This window comes from Chiloscyllium punctatum, chromosome 24, assembly GCF_047496795.1.
Source record: "Chiloscyllium punctatum isolate Juve2018m chromosome 24, sChiPun1.3, whole genome shotgun sequence".
In the NCBI taxonomy this organism is placed as follows: Eukaryota; Metazoa; Chordata; class Chondrichthyes; order Orectolobiformes; family Hemiscylliidae; genus Chiloscyllium; species Chiloscyllium punctatum.
In genome coordinates, this window is record NC_092762.1 from 57,267,297 (window position 1) to 57,287,006 (window position 19,710).

Genomic DNA, 19,710 nt, shown 5'->3' on the forward strand with positions numbered 1-19,710 from the left:
TTCTTTTGGAGCAGAGACCTGAAGTTCCTGTTTGTTTCCCAGGTTCATTGTCTCGCCGCTTCCAAAGCGGGTAAGGGGCTCATCATTCATGTTTGATTCTAAAATGACAGCTGAAGTTGTTACCGCCTGCTTCGCAGCACTGTATTAAATGTTCACGCCGTTTCTTTTTCTTATTACAGGAGGCTCTGAGATGTAGCTGACCAAAGGTTGTATACTAATGATTATGCTAACTGTTTCAGCCTCCCCGCCGCCCTGATTCTTCAGATGATCGTTATATCATGACAAAACATGCTAGCATTTATCCCACTGAAGAAGAATTACAAGCCGTGCAGAGGATTGTGTCTCAAACAGAACGGGCTCTCAAACTTGTGTCAGATGTTATTTCTGACCAAGAAGGTCTTAAAGATGGAGAAAATAAGGAGAAGGGGTAAGAAAGCTGTGACTGTTACCCTAATAAAACAGGGCAGCAACATTTCATAATATTGCCATAAAATTGGGTTATAGTATTTTTTATGCTGGTTTTTACTTTGGTGCAAGTTTAATTTAGAGACGGAACTTACATTTATGCAATGCCGAAATTGAGTGCTTCAGTACTGACTTGCAGTTATTAATATTTAAGCAAGTCTGATTGCAAAATTCCAGCTTCCACAAAGTAATGAATAACCAACTAATCACTTTGTTTAAGAGCAGAAAGATGCTTGCATTTATTTAGCACCTTTCACAACCTTGAGCCATTCTAAAACTTTCTGTAGCCAATTAAATACTTTTGAAGTGTAGTCACTGTTGTAATACATGAAATATGGTAGTTAATTTGAGCACACCAAGCTTCCACAACCAGCAATGTAATGTTGATCAAATAACATGCTTTTGTGATTTCAGTGTATGGCTAACTATTGGTCAGGATTCTGGAGATAATGCCACTGCTCCTCTTAAAAATAGTGCAACAGGATATTTTACATCCACCTAACTGAATAGATAGCACCTTGTTTTCAGTTGAAAGGTGACATTTCTGAAAATGCAACTTTCTACTCATACTGCAATGAAGTATCAGTTTAGATCTTTGTGCTCAAGTCTACGGAATGGGATTGAACACTCAATTTTCTGACATGGGGAGAGTGCTACTAACTGTACTGGCACACGTTGATATTGATTAAAGGAAGACTTTTGTAGGGAGGTCTCCTAGCTCCTTTTCTAGTAGTACCATGAAGTCTTGTGGGCACTTGTGATCCTGTGCTTCATATCTTAATATCAATGCAACACTATCTGTAATGTACAGACTGGAATTTAAATCCACAACTTCCCAACCTCGGGCAGAATGTTCCCTTTGAGTCAAGTCAAGTTAGGTAATATGAGTAAAATTAAGCAGATTAATCTGCCAGATTATGATTCCCTGTTCGAGAATTGGATGCACCAGCACTGGAAAGTTTTCTTGTCTCATCCCATAAGATGTGTTCTCCTGTTGGAATAATTGTTCATTGGGCATTATGTGCTCTCCACTACAGCGTCTGGATAGTGATTCTTCACACTTGGCTGTTCGATGGGCCTTCAATGTTGCAGAATTCTTCAGCACAGCAGACGTCTTTTGAAGCTGTTCTCGCCAATTTACTCTCACGCTCCAACTGTCGTCTTATTTTTTATTTGTTCATGGGTTTTGGGCATAACTGGCTGGGCCCACTTTTACTGTCCATTGCTAGTTGCCTTTGAGAAGGTGATGTGAGCTGCTACCTTGAACTCTTGCAGTCCATTTGGTGTTGGTATTGTCACAGTGCTGTTAAGGAGAGAGTTCCAAGATTTTGACCCAATGACAGAAGAAACAATTTATCTACTGCCCTTGTTCGGTAATTGACATTGCTTATGGATTTGGGGTATTGGAAAATTTCTGCAGAAATTCTGCATCCTGTAGCTGCTGATGAGGGTCGGTGGAGAGAGTGAATGGCTGTGTGCCAGTTAAGCAGGTTGCTGCACTCATCCAAAGCAAGCGAGGAGTATTCCATCACATTTCTTGTCGATATTAAGACAAACTTGGGGTGCCAGTAGTAACATTCCTTCTAAGCTGTGCAACTGCATGTGCTTTGACTTCAGTGCCTCACAGAGCCTCAGAGACCTGCATAGCTAGTAAGAAAATTAGAGGGACTGCTGGAGGTGGGTTAGTTGTGCAGGACACTGTCTGGCCTGATCTTGTAGCCATGGTATTTATATGGCTAGCCCAGTTCAATTTTGGTCAATTGTTATCCCCAGGGTTTTAATAATGGGTAAATTCAGTAGTTGTAACACCAAGGAACGTCATGGAAGATTGTCAGCTCAAGTCCAGGTATTGACCAGCTCTGCCATATTTGGACTTGAACTGCTTGGTATATGAGTTGTGAATGATGCTGAACATTGTGCAATTATCAGTGAACTTCTGACCTCCTTATGGAGAAGAGGTAAAATTGACTCCATCTAGTAGAGAGTCCCTCTCCCCTCACCCAAATGTTCCTATTGAATCTAGTTCTGCTAGGGCTTCTTGATGCCACACTCAGTCCAATACAACCCTGATCACGAATTGTGTGGCCTAGATAGAACCCAAGCCAAGTGTCAGTGAGTGTTTGATGGCATCGGTGATGACAATCTTCTGTCACTTTAGCAATCAAAGTAGACTGATCAGGTGGCAATTGGTTGGGTTGAATTTATTCTGCTCTTTATGTACAGGATGTACCTGGCCAATTTTCCATATTGTCCAGCCTTGTAATATCCAGTGCCATTAGCCATTTCTTGATATGTGGAGTGAATTGAATGGGGCAGTACAATGGCTCGGTGGTTAGCACTGCTGCCTCACAACATCAAGGACCCAGTTTGGCTCTACCCCCAGGCAGCTATCTGTTGGAGTTTTCACATTCTCCTTGTGGCTGCATGGGTTTCCTCTGGGTGCTTCGATTTTCTCCCATAATCCAAAGATGTGCAGGTTAGGTGGATTGGCTATGCTGAATTGTCCATAATGTCCAGGCCTATATAGATTAATGGCAATAGTTATGGGAAATGCAGGGTTATCATGTAGGAGTGTGGGTGGGATGTTCTTCGGAGGGTTGGTGTGAACCTGATGGATCAAATGGCGTGTTTCAGCACTAGTAATTCTATAATTGTGTCAGTTGATTGGAGACTGGCATCTGTGGCAGATGGAGACTGGCACCTAGCCGTAAGGCCAGTTTACCAATGCAGACTGTAAATGCTGACTTGCTTTCTGATGGCTAACCGTTGTTTTACTGTAATCTTAGTTCACAATGTGCAGCTTACTGCAGTTAAGCCCGGGGGAGGTTGCTTAACAGATACTGCTGGTCTTGCCATTTACCAAAATACTGCCTAAATGATTCATAATGTATCTGTGATTTCAGTATAGGTATAGGTTGAGTTTGCTTTGGCATATACAAAGATATGCTTACCATACAATGGGGAAAAATATGGAGCTTGTCCTTGGGATCAAGTGAGTCTTTTTTCTTCACACTTATAGTTCAAGTGTATTCATATATTTCAAGAATAATGTTTAATGCACTTATAGTCGATGTTTAGTGGGCTCTAAACCTTGATGTTGATTTAACTTTATTGAGAATCAGAATGACTGGTTTCATGGTTGCTGTCACGGGCCTGCCACGAATATTTCTGTGTCCAAGTGGTTAGATTATGAATTTAACTTCCTTCTAGGTAGTTGGAATTGATTCAATCAGTGGAGTTTATCAGATCCTTTCTTGAAACGGTCTTAAGTTTTTCAGTCTTCAACTGTTGAATGTAGTACTAGTCTCCTGTTGCCCTTGTAACAGTTTCTGCCATTGTTGTCAGCATAAGTGATAACTCTGAATTTTTATCAACCTGTAGTCTAATGTGGACCTTTCAGAAAATTCCACCTCACTTCTGAATAAGAATTTGTTTTGTTATAAGCTATCATTTCATTTTTACTTGTCATGAGGGGTTTCCTACTCTTCCAGTATTCTCATAAAGCATGCTGTGAAGAGTAGCATTTTGTGTTAAATATTATGTCAAATCGTGTTGTATGACTGTTGTGGAAGATTAGTCAATAAGTAGTTTGATTCCTTTTCCTGATTTAGCTTGCTCTAAGCACCTTGCTCGAAACAAGCAAGTTTAAAATTCACTTCAGACTTGAGACCCAAACATGTCAGCAAACCTGTGGTCACCGCTATGGAGAGGTTAGCAATTTTAGTGGTCTGATTGTACTCTGATCTCTTCATAGATCAATTAATTGGGTCCTTTGGTTAAATGCTGTCTCTCCTGGGTTAATGTTTTCCTTGGAGTTTAATCCAACAGTTTTGGAATTAACAATACCTTTTTCTCATGTAACCATCTGATATGTGGAAATCTGTTTGCAACCCTTATATTTTGTTTTCTTCTATCACCCAACTCACGCAGTCTGTAGAGATGTGCCTAGCTTCAATGCACTTCTCAGGTTCTACCAGTTAGTGGGTGCAGATTGCCAGAAATCTTGCTGTGCACTGTGCATTATTTGAATGAAGAGCAAGTGGTCGTTTACTATTTTCCTGTATATTTTTTGTTAGTAATCTTTTTACAGTGTATATGATGGCTTTGCTAATGCCTTTAAATAGAAAATGTGGTTAAAGTTCCACTCTCAAAACCTGATCACATAATAGCCACTTCACTACAGGTGATGTGCCATAGATGTTGTCTTTCTCATGAGGCCAAGTCAGCTTGTTCGGGTATATAGCACTGTTTAAATAAGTGCAGTAAGCAGTCTTAACCACTGTGAACTTTTCAACCAGTTCTTGTTAAAGGACAACTTAACTGGTCATTTTCAAATTTGAGATTCTTGAAATACATAAAGTGGTTGTTCAATGTAATTGACTCCTTTCCAAAAGTAATCAATTTGCATGTGAATTTTAAGGCATTCTGAGAATGGGATACATTGTTGATTAAAATATAAAGTTTTTTTCTTTCTTGTTATCACTGTTATTTGATTTTCGGTTTTGTGGCTTATGTTTGTAGCTCTGCTTGAGATATAGTTGAAATGTAATGTTATTTTTAACTGAAGACTGTACAATGAATGCATTTGATATTTCTGCCATCTAGTGGCAATAAGGAAGTAATGCAATGATAAATATTATTGGTTTGTGGCGATGGGCATTTTGAACTGAACATGACACTGTCTTCTGCATTCATGTAAAAGAAAGATGACTTAATGTATTGTTGTAATAAGCTACTTAATGACATAGGAGCTCATAGTGTTTGAGGTAGTATATTAGTTTGAATAGAGGATTGACTAACTAACAGAAAGCACAGTTTTGGTATAAGAGGGATATTTTCACGATAGCAACTTGTAATTAGTGGTGTGTCACAGAGATTAGTGCTCAGGCCACAGTTATTTGCAATAAATAATGACTTGGATGAGGAAAGTGAATGTACAACAGCGAGGTTTACTGAGAACGCAAAGGTGAGAAGATATGTTGTTGGGGACGAGACACAATATCTGCAGAAGTCTATAGAGAGGTTAAGTGAGTGGGCAAAAATTTGGCAGATGAAATATGATGTGGGAACATGTGAGGTTATTGAAGCATACAGGACTTGATAGAGTGAATGCAGAAAGGTTGTTTCCAGAGGACATAATCTCAAAATAAAGAATTGCACATTCAAGGCAGAGATGGAGGGATTTCTTCTCTCAGAAGATTAGTGAATCTGTGGAATTATTTACTGCAAAGGATTGTTGAACCTGGGTCATTAAATATATCCAAAGCTGTATATAGGCAGAGTTTTAATCAGTAAGGAAATCAGGGGAAAAGGCAGGAAATTGAAATTGAAGATCATCAGATCAAACATGATCTCATTGAATTGACACATTGAGCTGAATGGCCTCCTTCAGCTCCTATATCTAATGGTCTTTATACAGTACTCCCTGTTTACATCACTTTTCACTGATGTTTAAAGGAATTCCTGCCGTCTTTTGACAGGAAAGGTGACCTTGGAGCACGTGTGCTGAAAGGGGTCATGCGTGTTGGTGTGCTGGCAAAAGGATTACTTCTCCGTGGTGACAGGAATGTTAACCTTATTCTTCTCTCTGCCCACAAACCCACAAAAGCCCTTCTGGAAAAAATTTCAGCAAATCTGCCTAAACAACTCCTGGTAACTATCTTCTAACTTCACGCTTACTGAATTTATTGTACTAGGCTCTACATAGCAAATTAGATATTTGGGCAAGGTCTGACTGTTTTAAATTATTAACCATATTGAACACTTCTAAAGAATTGTGCAATCTATGGAGGATAAATTGTGTAAAGTGGCTTGATTAGTTACAAGAAACCATTCTTTTTTTTATTCATTGACAATGACTCTCCCTGCCACAGTTTTTCTCCATTTTTAAATTAATTTAAAATCTATTGAAAGTTATTCTCTAAAATACCTGTTGAGTGCAACCTAGTTACAACATCGAACTACTTGTATGCAAAGGAGTAGAGCTAAGAAATCCCTAGGCAGGAGAGGATACTGCAGATGCTGGAGGTTAGAGTGGTGCTGGAAAAGCACAGCAGGTCAGGCAGCATCTGACGAGCAGGAAAATTTGACGTTTCATGAGCCCTTCATTCCTGTTGAAGCTCTTTTGGCCAAAACGATGATTCTTCCTGCTTCTCGGATGCTGCCTGACCTGCTGTGCTTTTCCAGCACCACTGTAAGTAATACCTAAGCAATGGTCTTCTCAGCTTCAGAATGGATCATAATCATCTTATTAAAACTTCTGGCTGAAGATGAATGCAGACACTTTATCCTTGTCTTTTACACTGATGTGCTATGTTCTCCTGTCATTGACGATATTTGTGGTGCCCCCTCCCTCTGCTAGTTGTTCGATTGTTCACCACCATTTCCGATTGGATGTGACAGGACAGCAGAGCTTAGATCTGATCTGTTGGCTGTGGGATTGCTTAGTCCTGTCAATTTGTATGCTGATTCTGCTCTTTGGCATAGACATAATCTAAAAGGAAGGTAATTTTGTTGCTTTTTATTTGGCTATGATACCACAGGCACTGTTTCATACCTAAGCCAAATGCAATTTTAGATAAGTAAGTTGTTTGAGAATGTGAAATCTCACTACACTATCTCTATTCTCCCAATGACTACTGACACACTTTCCCACTGGAACAATTAGTCTGGGAAGGCCCACTTATTGGTTTTTGTCTCCTTCTTAGTCCGAGAGCCCTGAGACTAATTATAAGTACTCGCTCACCAGTAGCTGAAGTCAGCTAAGTTTTGGGATACTGTGTTCAGTTCTGATCTGATATGGGAAGGATGTTGAACTTGAAAGGTTGCAAAAAAGGATTTACCAGGATGCTGCTAGGGTTGGCGGGCTTAAGCTTTAGGCGGAAGCTGAATAAGACTGGGGCTACTTCCCCTGGAGTGTCAGAGGCTGAGGGGTGACCTTCTAGAGGTTTATAAAATTGTGAGGGGGGAAGATTAGGGTGAATAGCCAAAGTCTTTTTTTCCCAAGGTAGGGGAGTCCAGAAATAAGGGAGTAGGTTTAAGGTGAGAGGGAAAAGATATAAAAGTGACCAAAGGGGCAATGTTTTCACACAGGGGGTGGTGTGTATATGGAATGAGCTATCAGAGAAAGAGCTGAAAGCTGGTACAATTACAACATTTAAAAGGTATCTGGATGAGTACATGAATAGAAGGGATTCAGAGGGATATGGGTCAGCTGCTGGCAAATGGAACTCGATTAATTAGGACAGCTGGTCGGCATGGACAAGTTGGACCAAAGGATCTGTTTCCATGCTGTACAACTTTGTCTCTATGGCTAATTGATCTTTGCTCAACTGGGATTATTTACCCATTGTTAATGTTTTATATTGTTTGCATGACACAATAAAACAAAACGTAGGAAAGATTTTCACATGATTGGCTATATTGTGATCTTTAGCTTTGGACATTTGTGTGAAAATCATTTGAATTTTTATTTCAGACCATAACGGAGGAGTCTTATGAATTGAAAACTTGCCCTAGTGAGTCTTGCATCATCCTTTCTACATGCAAAGAGCCAAAGATGCAGGTCAAAATTTCACTGACGTCCCCTGTCATGCGAGATGATCTTGTGAAGGATAAAGGTGAGATTTATTCAGTAATTTTAAATAACATTGCAAAAAAACCTGTAGGTCACTGACATTTACCTGAATCACTCGGCTGGAATGCAGTTTGACCATGAATTTCAAAATGGCAGAGAGAGATTACACGTGTAACGCAACTATGAATGAAGTGGCACAAACCTATCATTTTCCATTGGTTTTGTGCTTACTGTTTTATTTTCTCCCCTAGTGCCCTCAACTCTGCTCAGCTCTCAGTTTCTCAGTTTGTAACTGTAGAAAACTTATTAACATGTGATGGCTTGTTCAGTATTTCAGCTCTCGATTGCACACCACTACTACAAACTAACTGCTGTACTTTGGGACTATCCCCTCTTTATTTTTAAGATGCAACTTCTGCCCCAGTGCAAGATCCATCAGATGTACTGAACAAGCAAAAATGCCTTGAGGGTCTGGCTGCACTTCGTCATGCCAAGTGGTTCCAGGTAAAAATATGCTGTACTGTAGTTTTTTTTTTCAAATCTGTTGGCCATTGGCTGGACCATTGATTTATGGTGACTGCCATATTTCATTTGGGAGGGGATTCTGGGATTCCTACCAGGCTTTGGGCTAGTTTTAAATTATTTGGTCAGTCAGAGCTGCAAGTTTATATTGGATAACTCGATCAAGTTCATTCTTTTATGTAACAAAAGCAAATGCTGAAAATCAAACAAAATTTTGGAAGTATGAGAAGATCCCTCCGCATTTGGAAAGAAAGAGAGCAGTTAACTGCAACTCTATTAATGATGATTCCATACCCAAATGTTTAACTTTTCTTTTTATTTTTACAGCTGCTGGCGATCCTTTTGATAACATATATTTTTCTGTCTTATATGGTATTCCAACAATTATAGCTGTATTTCTGGAATCCATTTGTAATGCTTGGCAATTAATCAGTTTTGGCTACACTCATTCCTTTTTAATTTAGGAACCTGCAGCAGAACCGAAGGAATCACTGATATGTTGGAAATTATTTTCCGCAGCTTGTGCATAGATGGGGTGGATAGTTTATCAGTGACGTTTTTACGGATGTTTTTCTCAATTTTTGGAAATGGGTCATATTTTTGTCATTTTGATGGCATTTTCAGGAGTACAGTGCTGAGTAGTCTTCTGTACTGGAAGAGTGATCTGAGGCATGCATATGCAAATTGGTTCCTGTTACAATGCGAGAAGCCTTGGAAATGTTAATTAACACCCTTCTAAGTTGTATGGAGTTGCTAACAGTAGACTGTAGGTAGAAGGCACATTTGTAAAAGATTGAAAAAAAATTAAGAATAGTGTGGAATTCACTTTCATTTAAATACAATTTTCACACCTTGTCCAACAAAGTTCAAATATTTCTCACTACAGTTAATCAATTACTATACTGAAGTTCTCATTGACCATGTGACTGTCTCATCTCAAGCTCTCCCAGCCTCCCCACTCTCTGCATGCCTTCTCTACCTTGGCTCCCCATCATATCGCCCATGTTCCACCTCTGGCTGGATAGGCTGGGACTTATTTCCCTGGAACATAGGAGGCTGGCGGGCGACCTTATAGAAGTTTATAAAATCATTAAGGGGAATAGCAGGGATCTTTTCCTAAGAGTGGAGGAGCTCAAAACTAGGCTGGTTTTCTTTTAAGGTGAGAGGAGAAAGATTTAAATTGGGCATGAGGGCAACTTTTTCTTTAAACACAATGGTTCATATATGGAATTGAACCGCTAGAGGGAAGTGTTGGATACAGGTGCAGTTACAACTGTAAAAGACATTTGGATAAGAACATGTAAAATGGGTTTTGAGAGAAATGGGCTAAGTACAGTTGAAAGGGTTCATGTGTTCCCTACACACTCTTGCCCATATTTAACAGTGCTGAAATTCATCAAAGATCCTCAGACAGCATCTTCCAAACCCACGACCACTTCCATTTAAAAGGACAAATGTAGCAGATACATGGGAACGTTACCACTTTAAAAGTTCCTCTCCAATCCACTCACCATCCTTACTTGGAAATATATTGCCGTTCTTTCACTGTTGGTGTGCCAAAATCCTGGAGTTCACTCCCCACTGCCATTGTGGGTCATCCCACAGCATGTGAACTGCAGTGATTCAAGAAGGCAACTCGCCACCACCTGCTTAAGGACATATTGGGGCAAGCAATAAATGCTGGCCAGCCAGTGATGCCCACATCCCACAAATGAATTTTTAAAAATCACACTCTACTCTCCTTAAAGCCAGTGCTGTGCACACTCAGTTGGTAGTTGTGTTCTGCCAATCACTCTTTCCTGTTTATGCTTCTCTCTCTCTCTCTCTCTCTCTCTCTCTCTCTCTCTCTCTCTCTCTCTCTCTCTTTTATACCCCTGCTCCACTCTCTCTCACACTGTCTCCCATTCACACCCATGTGTCCCGCATGCATGCTTGCGCTCGCTCGCTCGCTCTCCCCCACTTTCTGTCTGTCTTTTGCAACCCCCTCTCTCTCTCTCGCAATTGTGCTGCCTGCTTGTGCCATCCTTAGCTTCCTACTCACTCTGTCCCTCACAGCTCACTTATTCACTCTCGTGCTCTCTTGTGTGCTGCCCCCCCTCACTGTTCTCTCATCTTGCTCCCCTCCCCACACCTGACTGTCCCATTACCCAAGTGCCCCTTTCCCTCCCTCCCTCTCTTGTGCACACCCTTTCCCTCCTCTTTCTTGAGGATGTGATGTATGGAGTGGACACTTCCTCTTCTCACTCCCACCTATCTATCTCTAATGGTTAGGCTGCTTAGTTTCTTGTCAGTTCTGTGTTTCATAAAAACATCTTGTGTTTCTTTTCTACAGCTATGCCCTTTTTGAAATCCCATGAATATGTGCCTCTGTCTCTGGAATATCTGCCTTGTGTTAGCCTTGACAATACGAACTTTGGCTGAAGCAGTTTCTCAATCAATTGTATTGTCTGAATTACTTAAAAGTGGACATCACTGTTGACAGTACAGAAATATTTCAGATATTTCAAGTTAACTGTTCATGGTGAATTTGACAGTACTGAATAATTATCATTTTTTTTCCAAACTTGAAGGCTAGAGCTAATGGCTTACAATCTTGCGTGATCATCATACGAATTCTGCGTGACCTCTGCCAACGAGTGCCAACTTGGGGGGCCTTACCAGATTGGGTAAGAATGCAAATGAAATATGGTAAATCTTTCTCTTAAGTGGCCTATTGCAATAAATATTTCACCTCTTCACCTTACCTGTTAGTTTTTTTCTCCCAAAGACATGTGCTGAGGTGTGCTTCTGTATGCATATGCAGCAGTCTGGTACTTCTCAAGTTATTACGTTAACATGAGAATCTAGAATTCCAGCAAACCTTTTATTAAAACAAATATACCTGAATTGAATGTTCATGTGGGTATTGCTGGATAATCAACAATGCTGACCTGATTATGGCTTCAACTTCTTTCCTTGACCCCCTTGTACATCAAAAATCTACTCAGTCTTGAATATATTCAGTGAGCCAACCTTCACTGCTGTCTGTGAAAGAAATTTCAACGACTAACCACCTCTAGAGGAAATTCCTGCCTGTTGCCATCTTAAATGTTGTCTGGTTCTAGATTGTCCCACAACAGGGAAGCATTCTCTTTTAATCCACCCTGTTAGGCTCCCTGACTATCTTGTGTGTTTTAATAAGATCGCTTCATTCTTTTAAATACAAATCAGTATAGGCCCTATTGATCTCCTTTCCTCATGAGACAACTCCTTCTTCTTAGGAATTGTCCAGTGAAACTTCTTTAAAATGCAAGTATATCCCTCTTTAAGTAAAGAGACCAAAGCTGTATCACCAGTATCCATAGGTTATGGCAAGACTTGACTTTTATAAAGGCAGAATACTGCTGATGTTAGAAATCTGAAATAAGAACAGAAAATTCTGGAGACATTCAGTAGGTTTGACAACATCTGTAGATTAGAAATAGGGTTAACATTTTGAATCCAACAGTCATGCCAGGCTTGAAACAAAACTGAGTTTCTCTGCTAGACCTGCTGAGTTTCTCCAGCAATTTCTATTCTCTACCTTTATACTATATCCACCTGGAAATAAAAGCCAGCAATACGTTTACCTTCCTAATTGTTATACGAACATGCTGATCTTTAAAATTGAGATTCATATGTGTGCATCCACATGGCTTTGTACTGCAGCATTCTACATTCACTCTCCATCTAAACAGAACAGCTCAGCTGTTCTTCCTGCAAGATAGGCAACCTTACATTTTCCGATATTATACTCCAGACTTCTGTTTAATTTCTTTTCCATGTTTATATCCTCCTCACAATGTGCTGTCTTTGCATTATTAACAAATTTGGTGCAGTACAGTTGATTCCTTCATACAAGTAATATAGATCTCAATAATTGATGCCCCTACCACTGAATTCCTTTCGCACTCCACTCGTTGCAGATTATCAATCTGAAAAACACTCATACATTTTAGTAGCTGAATTGCTCAATCCTGATCGTTTCCAGGAGTTTTAAGTCACCTGTGAAAATAAGACTACTTTCAATATTTCAAAGACCAAATTTTTTCTTGTCTCCAGTCTAAGCAGCACTGGCCAGCTTTTACCTTCCACTCGATCTTTAGTCATTTGCCTTTTGCTATTTTCCTTTACCTCACTAGGCTAACATTAATTGGCTGATTCAGTGCAGTGACTTGTAAAGGGATCTGATTGTTTTTGCTGCTGCCACTACTGCTTTTTCCTTTAGGATCAATTGGTAGTGTGTTTTTGGAGAGTTTGCATTTGTAGTTCAGTTTCAATGTTTGAGACAAATAGTTCTTTATATTTGATATTTTGAATTAAGTTAATTGTGTTGTTGGAAAAATTCCAACTTATTTTGAGTATACTGTAAAGTACACCTTTAAAAGTCGTGCACATCAATTGAAATGCCATTTTGCTTTTGTAAACAGGCTATGGAATTGCTTGTGGAGAAAGCCATCAGCAGTTCTTCAGGCCCTCTGAGTCCTGGTGATGCAATGCGAAGGGTATTTGAAGCTGTTGCCTCTGGAGTTCTCCTTCCAGGTCAGTCTTTGTTTTGCGAGTTGAAGAAATAGATTGTTTCTTCCTTTAACACACGTACTGTGCATGGCATTCATTGAGTTTTCATTCAGTATACAATTTTGAAGAATGCACAAGATAAAAGGGTAAAAAGGATGTTCAGATCCATGGGTTTAGAAGGGCAAAATGGAAAGTATATAGCCAGAATTTCATTGTGTCACTGATTATACGTGTAAGTGTTGACTGCTTCTCCATTCCAACAGTCCTTTTGAGTTTTGGCCTGCTTTTTATTCATACTAATCACTAAGAAAAACCTTACAAATTGAAAATGCAAAGTTAGGCATGGGGGGGGTTGGTGTTGGTGGTGGTGGTGGTGGTGGTTGTTGTTGTCCTTCACCCTGTCTCCTCCATCTCTTCCCCCACCACCACCACCCCCCCCCCACCCCCAATAAAAACCCTGTGGAAAAAAAAGTGCCAGGTTAATAAGCATTTTCATACGACTTTGTTCCTCTGAAGGGCACTCAAGCTGTATGATTAGCTTTGATATGCCACCAAAAACTGAAACTGCAGCCCTTTGTTTGGAGACCCCCTGAGGGAACAGAGGTAGTCTTCCTGCTGCTTGATATTGGTCAGAATGCCATATATAACAAGACATCAGGTGATATTATGTTGGGGTGTGGAGCTTTGTACCAAACTTTGCCAAATGCTGCTAGCATCATCTGCTAATTCATCAAGCTTAGAATGTGCATGCTAATGTTTTGATGCCATCACAATAATAGGTTTTTAACTCTTATCATCAGACACTTGGTAGAGAGACTGTGTCTAACTGATAGCCAGAGTTGTGTTTTTAATTGAAGTACAGTTTAAACAGGATTTGCCATTGCTTGCTACAGATGGCCCTGGACTTTTGGATCCATGTGAAAAAGACCACTCAGATGCTTTGTCCTGCATGAGCCATCAGCAACGAGAGGATATTACAGCGAGTGCACAGGTGAGGTTTCTGTGCTGGACACATATCTGTTACAGTTAAATGATTTTTCTTACTGTGCAAGCCGATTGTTATAGTTTCCTTGCTTTTGTACATCTTTATTAAAAATGTGTAAGAAACCTGGTTCAGCCTCAACTGAATTACTGAGTCCAGTTCTGACTTTTTTAAGGAAGGATAGGTAGGCTTTAGCGAAGGTGCAGAAAAGATTCACAAAAATGATTCCTAGGTTGAAGTTATCTACATAAATCAGAAACCACAGCTGTTCTTTATAGAGGAGAAGATTTGATGGTGTTCCAGGGATGAGTGGTAGATAGGGTTAGAATTACTTTTCCTGTGTGTGGAGGTTTCGAGAATGAGACAGCACTAAGCTGTTAAGCAAAACAAGTGATGGTGACATCAGTGGTTAAAAAAAAATTAAACAGCAAGAGGTTAAAATCTGGAATGCTTTGTCTGATAGTGTGATGGAGGCAGGTTTCATCATGATTTTCAAAAGAGAATCAGCAATTATTAAGGAGAGAAAGTTTGCATGCCTATGGGGACAAGAGCTTAATGGCTCAAAGATGACAGGTGAGAAGACTCCCACCAATACAGTAACCATTTCATCATCAATGCAACAAAAAAAGGAGATAACTAGAATACAAGCTAAAAACTGAAACTGTAAAAAAAAAAAAGAGGCTGTTTCCTATTTCAAGAAGCTTGGGTATCTTTTGTATTTGTTACTCTTTCCCCCAAGAAGTAAGGGGCAGCTGCACAATGTTAATATATCAAGAGTACTGAAAGTAAGTTGTTTCTGTAAACTAATGAAACTCTGAAGAACATTGGCTTGATCGGCATATTTTGATCATCAACAAATAAATTGCCTTTGGAGAAACCATTAATTCTAGGAATGCTGAGAAATTGTGCAATTTGCTTTCTTGCAGCAGATAAATTCTGAGTGGTGTTTCCACCCATAGTAGAAGCAGAATTTGACAAGAATGTGATTTGCATTGGAACTCCAGAAACTTGCATTTGCCCTGAAACATTAGATGTACTACAGAATTTTAGGCAGCATGTGCCTGCCAAGTTGGGAGAGAAAGGGTTAACAGGAGAAAATTAAAATAGTGTTAAAGGCTTTGATAGCAAATAGGGGAAGGACAAATGCAAGGTGGGTGTATCTAGGAAAAAACTTTAGAGGAATATCTAATAGTTGAGGAAAAGAATCCAATTACATACTTGAACCAATGTCTGCATGCTACCATTAAATGTCAGATAATTTATTTTCAATGGATGAATATTGTAAACTATCTAAGCATTGGGCATCCTGTGATGAATTTTTAGAAATGCAAATGACTTTTCATTTCAGAGCAAGTCTGACAATTTTGTTTTTCTCATTTCTCTCCCCCTTCTCTTGGAAGATGTTGATTTATCTTACGCAAGTGTCCATTCTTCGTACATGAAACCAGCATGTGAACATTGGCAGAATATTCAACATGGGGGGACTGATTGGGCAGGGGAGAGAGCATCCCAACCAAACCTGTTATTGGCCAAATGCAAAGCCAGAATTCTCCAGTGAGTTCAGATAGTGATCAGGAAATCTGACTTTTTTTTTCATTGCCCCTGCCCCCCTGCCCCCCCAAAGATATCACACAGCTAATTGTAGCACTCCTTTTTTGGGGGCTGATTTTTCTTTAAATGAAACTTTGATCCTTTTTGTCAGATTCGAAATTCGTTATTTGGGTGCAAGAAGACATCACAAAACAATTGTTCTCACCAGATTCTTTCAAACATTACAAAAAAAAAATTACACTTTAATTTTGGTGAACGTAAATTATACATTCACTTAAAAAGTCATAAGCCACTAATAAATGCAAATGAGAAAGAAAGGTTAAGCACTGGAAAAATGCAGAATATAAGCAGTGCTTAACTTAAACAGCATGTCCATTTGGATCAAAAGAGAAAAGGGCAGTTAATGCTTGGAGAAAGGCTAACTTTGTCACAAAATACTATTTTCTTGGGGATCTTGTCACTCTGCTTGCAGGTTTGTTTTCTGACAGTTACTGTGTTTAGTTTTAATGTAAGCCGGTGGGGGTGCAGTCAATTCTGAAGAAATGTGAATCTTTGTCATTTTAAGTTAATTATATTTTTACCCTCCCAGCACGCATTGAGGTTGTTAGCATTTCGGCAGATTCACAAAGTTCTTGGGATGGACCCACTACCCCAACCAAAGCTTCGGTTTAATATGAGAAACCGCAAACGGAGACGGGACACCAGCGAGACAGCAGAAGGGGAAGGGGAAGGAAAGAAAGACAAAAAGGACAGTGATGCAGGAGACGTCTAGATTTGTTCTAAGTGATGCTAAATTTTGAAGATTTCAATTTTTTTTATATAAGTTGCTGTTTAGACGGAGACATTTGCAATTTGTGTTTTACTTGAATAACAATGTACTGTAGATTTGTTTTAAACTGTGCTTAATGAGTATTAAATTGTGTCATTCCATACAGATCATGTTGCCCATGGCAACAGCTCCTCTTCTCCTTGCTCCACTCTCCTATCCCCCTTTCCCCAGGAAATAAAACCTTGACCAAGTGAGTTGACCCAGTCTGGAAACCCACCTTTCTTGAGATTTCAAATTCAAAGTTGACTCTGCTTCCCTGGCTGGGGTGAGACTGCTTTCTATCATAAACTGATTATAATTAGTGAGAGATTTTAATTGCGTTCCATTGAAACACGAAACATATTTTACCAGACAGCCAACAGTTAAGTGTTGGGTGTTAGATGTCCCTTTTTTGCATTGGGAACTGACTTTCTAGTTCTCTCAAACATAACTGACTGTGGATATCCCAAATATAGTACCTACATAAATTTTCACCATATACTATGTGAGCATGTTGCAACCATAGGGACCCTTCAAAGTAAATAAAGCTTGTGCAGACATCAGAAATGCAGCATTTGGGTGTGATTGGTGTATGTCAAATTTGTAACAAATAGTCTGTTTAGAAAGTTGGAAGGCCATTCACTGTGATCATGGAGGTTGAAATGCACACCATACATGTGCACGACAATGCTGTTTACTGGCTCACATGCACAGCCTTGGTGAAACCAGAGAGGCAGGTTTGCAACTTTAGAAATTTGTTTCAGGGAAGATTGATTTGACTGGCTGAACACCTAATGCCTCTTCTGCTCAGTTTGAAGTTGCCTGTTTCCAACAAGTTCCACTTTTTAATGGTGTCAAAAATTGGGCCGATCCCCAACTGTGTCCTTCTATTTTTCTGGCATATGACAAAAGGAAGTATCACTCTGATCGCATCTGAAGTGTTTTTTTCTTGTGGCTCAGCTGAATAGAGAAAATTTCTCTTAACTACTGTAAACTTCTGCATGAATTTCTTCAGTAGTGATCATCACCCATGTGTTTTATGAGATACCTTTTGAAGTTCTGGATTCTTTTTATTTCCAAAGTTCTTATTGTCTGTTTTCAAATTTCCCCTATTTGATGATTCAAATTTAATAATCCAATTTTCCAAAATCAATTTTCCTGTCGCAAGCCAGACTGAAAATGGATTGATCTGGATAAATGCCCAAAGAAAAGATGCAAAATTCACTACTGACCAGTTCACCAGATGTTTGCTGGTTCATTATTTTTTAAATGTATCAAGCCTTTCTGTAAAATATGCTGATAAACTAATTTGAGGGCAAACATTTGAGAGTTTACTCTTCAGTTTTAATAGTAGTAGCTTCATTCAATTGGGTTTCGTAATTTAGGTGGGATCAATTACATAGAAATGTACATAGACCCATAGGGGAGTTGGGGTGGGGGGTGGTCTTAGATAACACCTTTTTGTTTTATTTGAAGGAGTACCTCAGTTCAGTGAGTTATTGCAAAACTCAGTTTTTCTTGTGGCATCTTTCAGTTTTATCATTTGATTGTTTCAGCAACTGCTTGGGTGCTGAATTGTGTGTTGTGAAATGTGGGTGATATCACGACTCAAGACAGTTTGTGCCCCAAAATTGCCTGACACTCATAAATATATAAAATCCCTTCTAATGTGCATAAAATGTACAGTTAAACTGGTTACACTATTCACATTTGTATAGGTAGGAAATGCCTCGCACTGTAAGCATACCTGATATGGTTTCACCTACTGAAGTGTTATTTCTATTGAAATGTGGCTTTGTCCTCAGCTCTGTGGTATTTAAAAACGTGTATTCAACTTTTGTCGGCTGTGTACTACAATACTGAAATAGCATAAAAGTGCTAATTGAAAAGAAAGCAGTGTAGAGGATCTCTTTGTAATTGGATCCTTTTTATGCTTTGAGATAGCTGTTGACACACTGCAACTCTGAAGATAAGTGGGAAATAAAATCCTTCCTGAACGACTGCATGTTCTGACAGTGCTTTTTTGTTGCATCCAGAATTTCTGTAAATATGTTTTTGAAATTCACTGCAATAGTGACTGATGAGGTGCTGGATTTGTTTGCAAGACATACTTTGGTAAGTTAATAAAGTTTCTTCAATGTGGTATCTGTTTATTAAAGGGTAATTTGTGTGTTCATTTGTTTTTCTAACATACTGCTGAATTAAGCCAATCAGCATTCTTGGGTTTGTGTTTGGCATGGAAGGGTTTAAATAATCTAGAAGGATTGTACCTCATGTCCAGATGTTCTGATGAGGTCACCACCCTTTGCTGTGCTGTAAACTGGAAAAATTGCAAGTGTTGATGCCAGGCTGTGCTGTAAACTGATCTCAAAGACTACACCATTGTTGGGATATGAAAACTGGCCTCTGACATTGAGCAAAGGAGAATGGAATCAGTTGACATTCTCATTCTGCACCGTAGAAAGCATTGTGTCCTACAATCCTGCCCCACTCGCTACCTGAAGAATGAGCAGCGCTCCGTAAACTAGTAATTCCAAAAAACCTGTTGGACTATAACCTGGTATTGTAATTTTTAACTTTAGTTTCTCCTAATAACTAGGTAGGCCCAAGGCAAAGGAAGTTTGGTGGCACCAAAGTACTTCCTACAGCCTTTACCCATCACATACTGATAGAGGTGATAAATAGTACAAGCTATTGAGTGCTTATCTGCGAAAATACCACAGGTTTCACATTGTGTGTTTGAGGAAACAAAAGTCATTGAGAGATGTGCAAAGGGCATACAAGTCAATTTCATTCCTATTTTTTGTCCTGCAACCATCTTGCCCTTTTAGTTCCTCTGTAAGAAAAACTTCCCCTCTGTTTTGGCAAGACATTACTACTCACAGCTGCCTCTGCACCCTCCCTGATACATCTGATCAGATGTGGTCTACCCCTACACCGGCAGCACACAAGGGTATAAGAAGAGTGACATCTGACAGCAATCACTCCACAAACTCAGCAAAATGTGACACCTTTATTGGAACCACACTACAGTCCTCTTCATACACTGGTGAGTGCTTCTTTGAGATGTGAACTCTGCTCTTGTGCTGAAGTTAAGGTAGGCTGCTCTTCGGCTGACAAAGACCAGGTCCCATAGAACAGAATGTCATTGAACCAAGAACTCAAGAGACAACAAGTCAAGAAGTCGTGTTTAATTTCTCTATCCTTTGTTTTGAAAGCCTGTGAGATGAAAGAAGTTGGTTTAAGTAGCACAGTTAGGGTGAGTGTGTC

At 39.5% G+C, this 19,710-nt stretch overlaps 1 protein-coding gene across 5 annotated transcripts in view; it reads left to right on the plus strand.

The window, feature by feature from the left end:
* LOC140494562 (zinc finger RNA-binding protein-like) overlaps nucleotides 1-18,441 on the plus strand; it is an 84,334-nt gene extending 65,893 nt beyond the window's left edge. For all 5 annotated transcript variants that reach the window (XM_072593873.1, XM_072593875.1, XM_072593871.1 and 2 more), the window contains 8 exons: nucleotides 240-427; nucleotides 5,946-6,117; nucleotides 7,943-8,084; nucleotides 8,448-8,545; nucleotides 11,134-11,229; nucleotides 13,012-13,123; nucleotides 13,993-14,090; nucleotides 16,222-18,441. In XM_072593873.1, the coding sequence (XP_072449974.1) occupies nucleotides 240-427; nucleotides 5,946-6,117; nucleotides 7,943-8,084; nucleotides 8,448-8,545; nucleotides 11,134-11,229; nucleotides 13,012-13,123; nucleotides 13,993-14,090; nucleotides 16,222-16,404 (1,089 nt within the window). In that variant the 3' untranslated portion in view covers nucleotides 16,405-18,441. The remainder of the gene's footprint in view (nucleotides 1-239; nucleotides 428-5,945; nucleotides 6,118-7,942; nucleotides 8,085-8,447; nucleotides 8,546-11,133; nucleotides 11,230-13,011; nucleotides 13,124-13,992; nucleotides 14,091-16,221) is intronic.
* The last annotated feature ends 1,269 nt before the right edge of the window (nucleotides 18,442-19,710 follow it).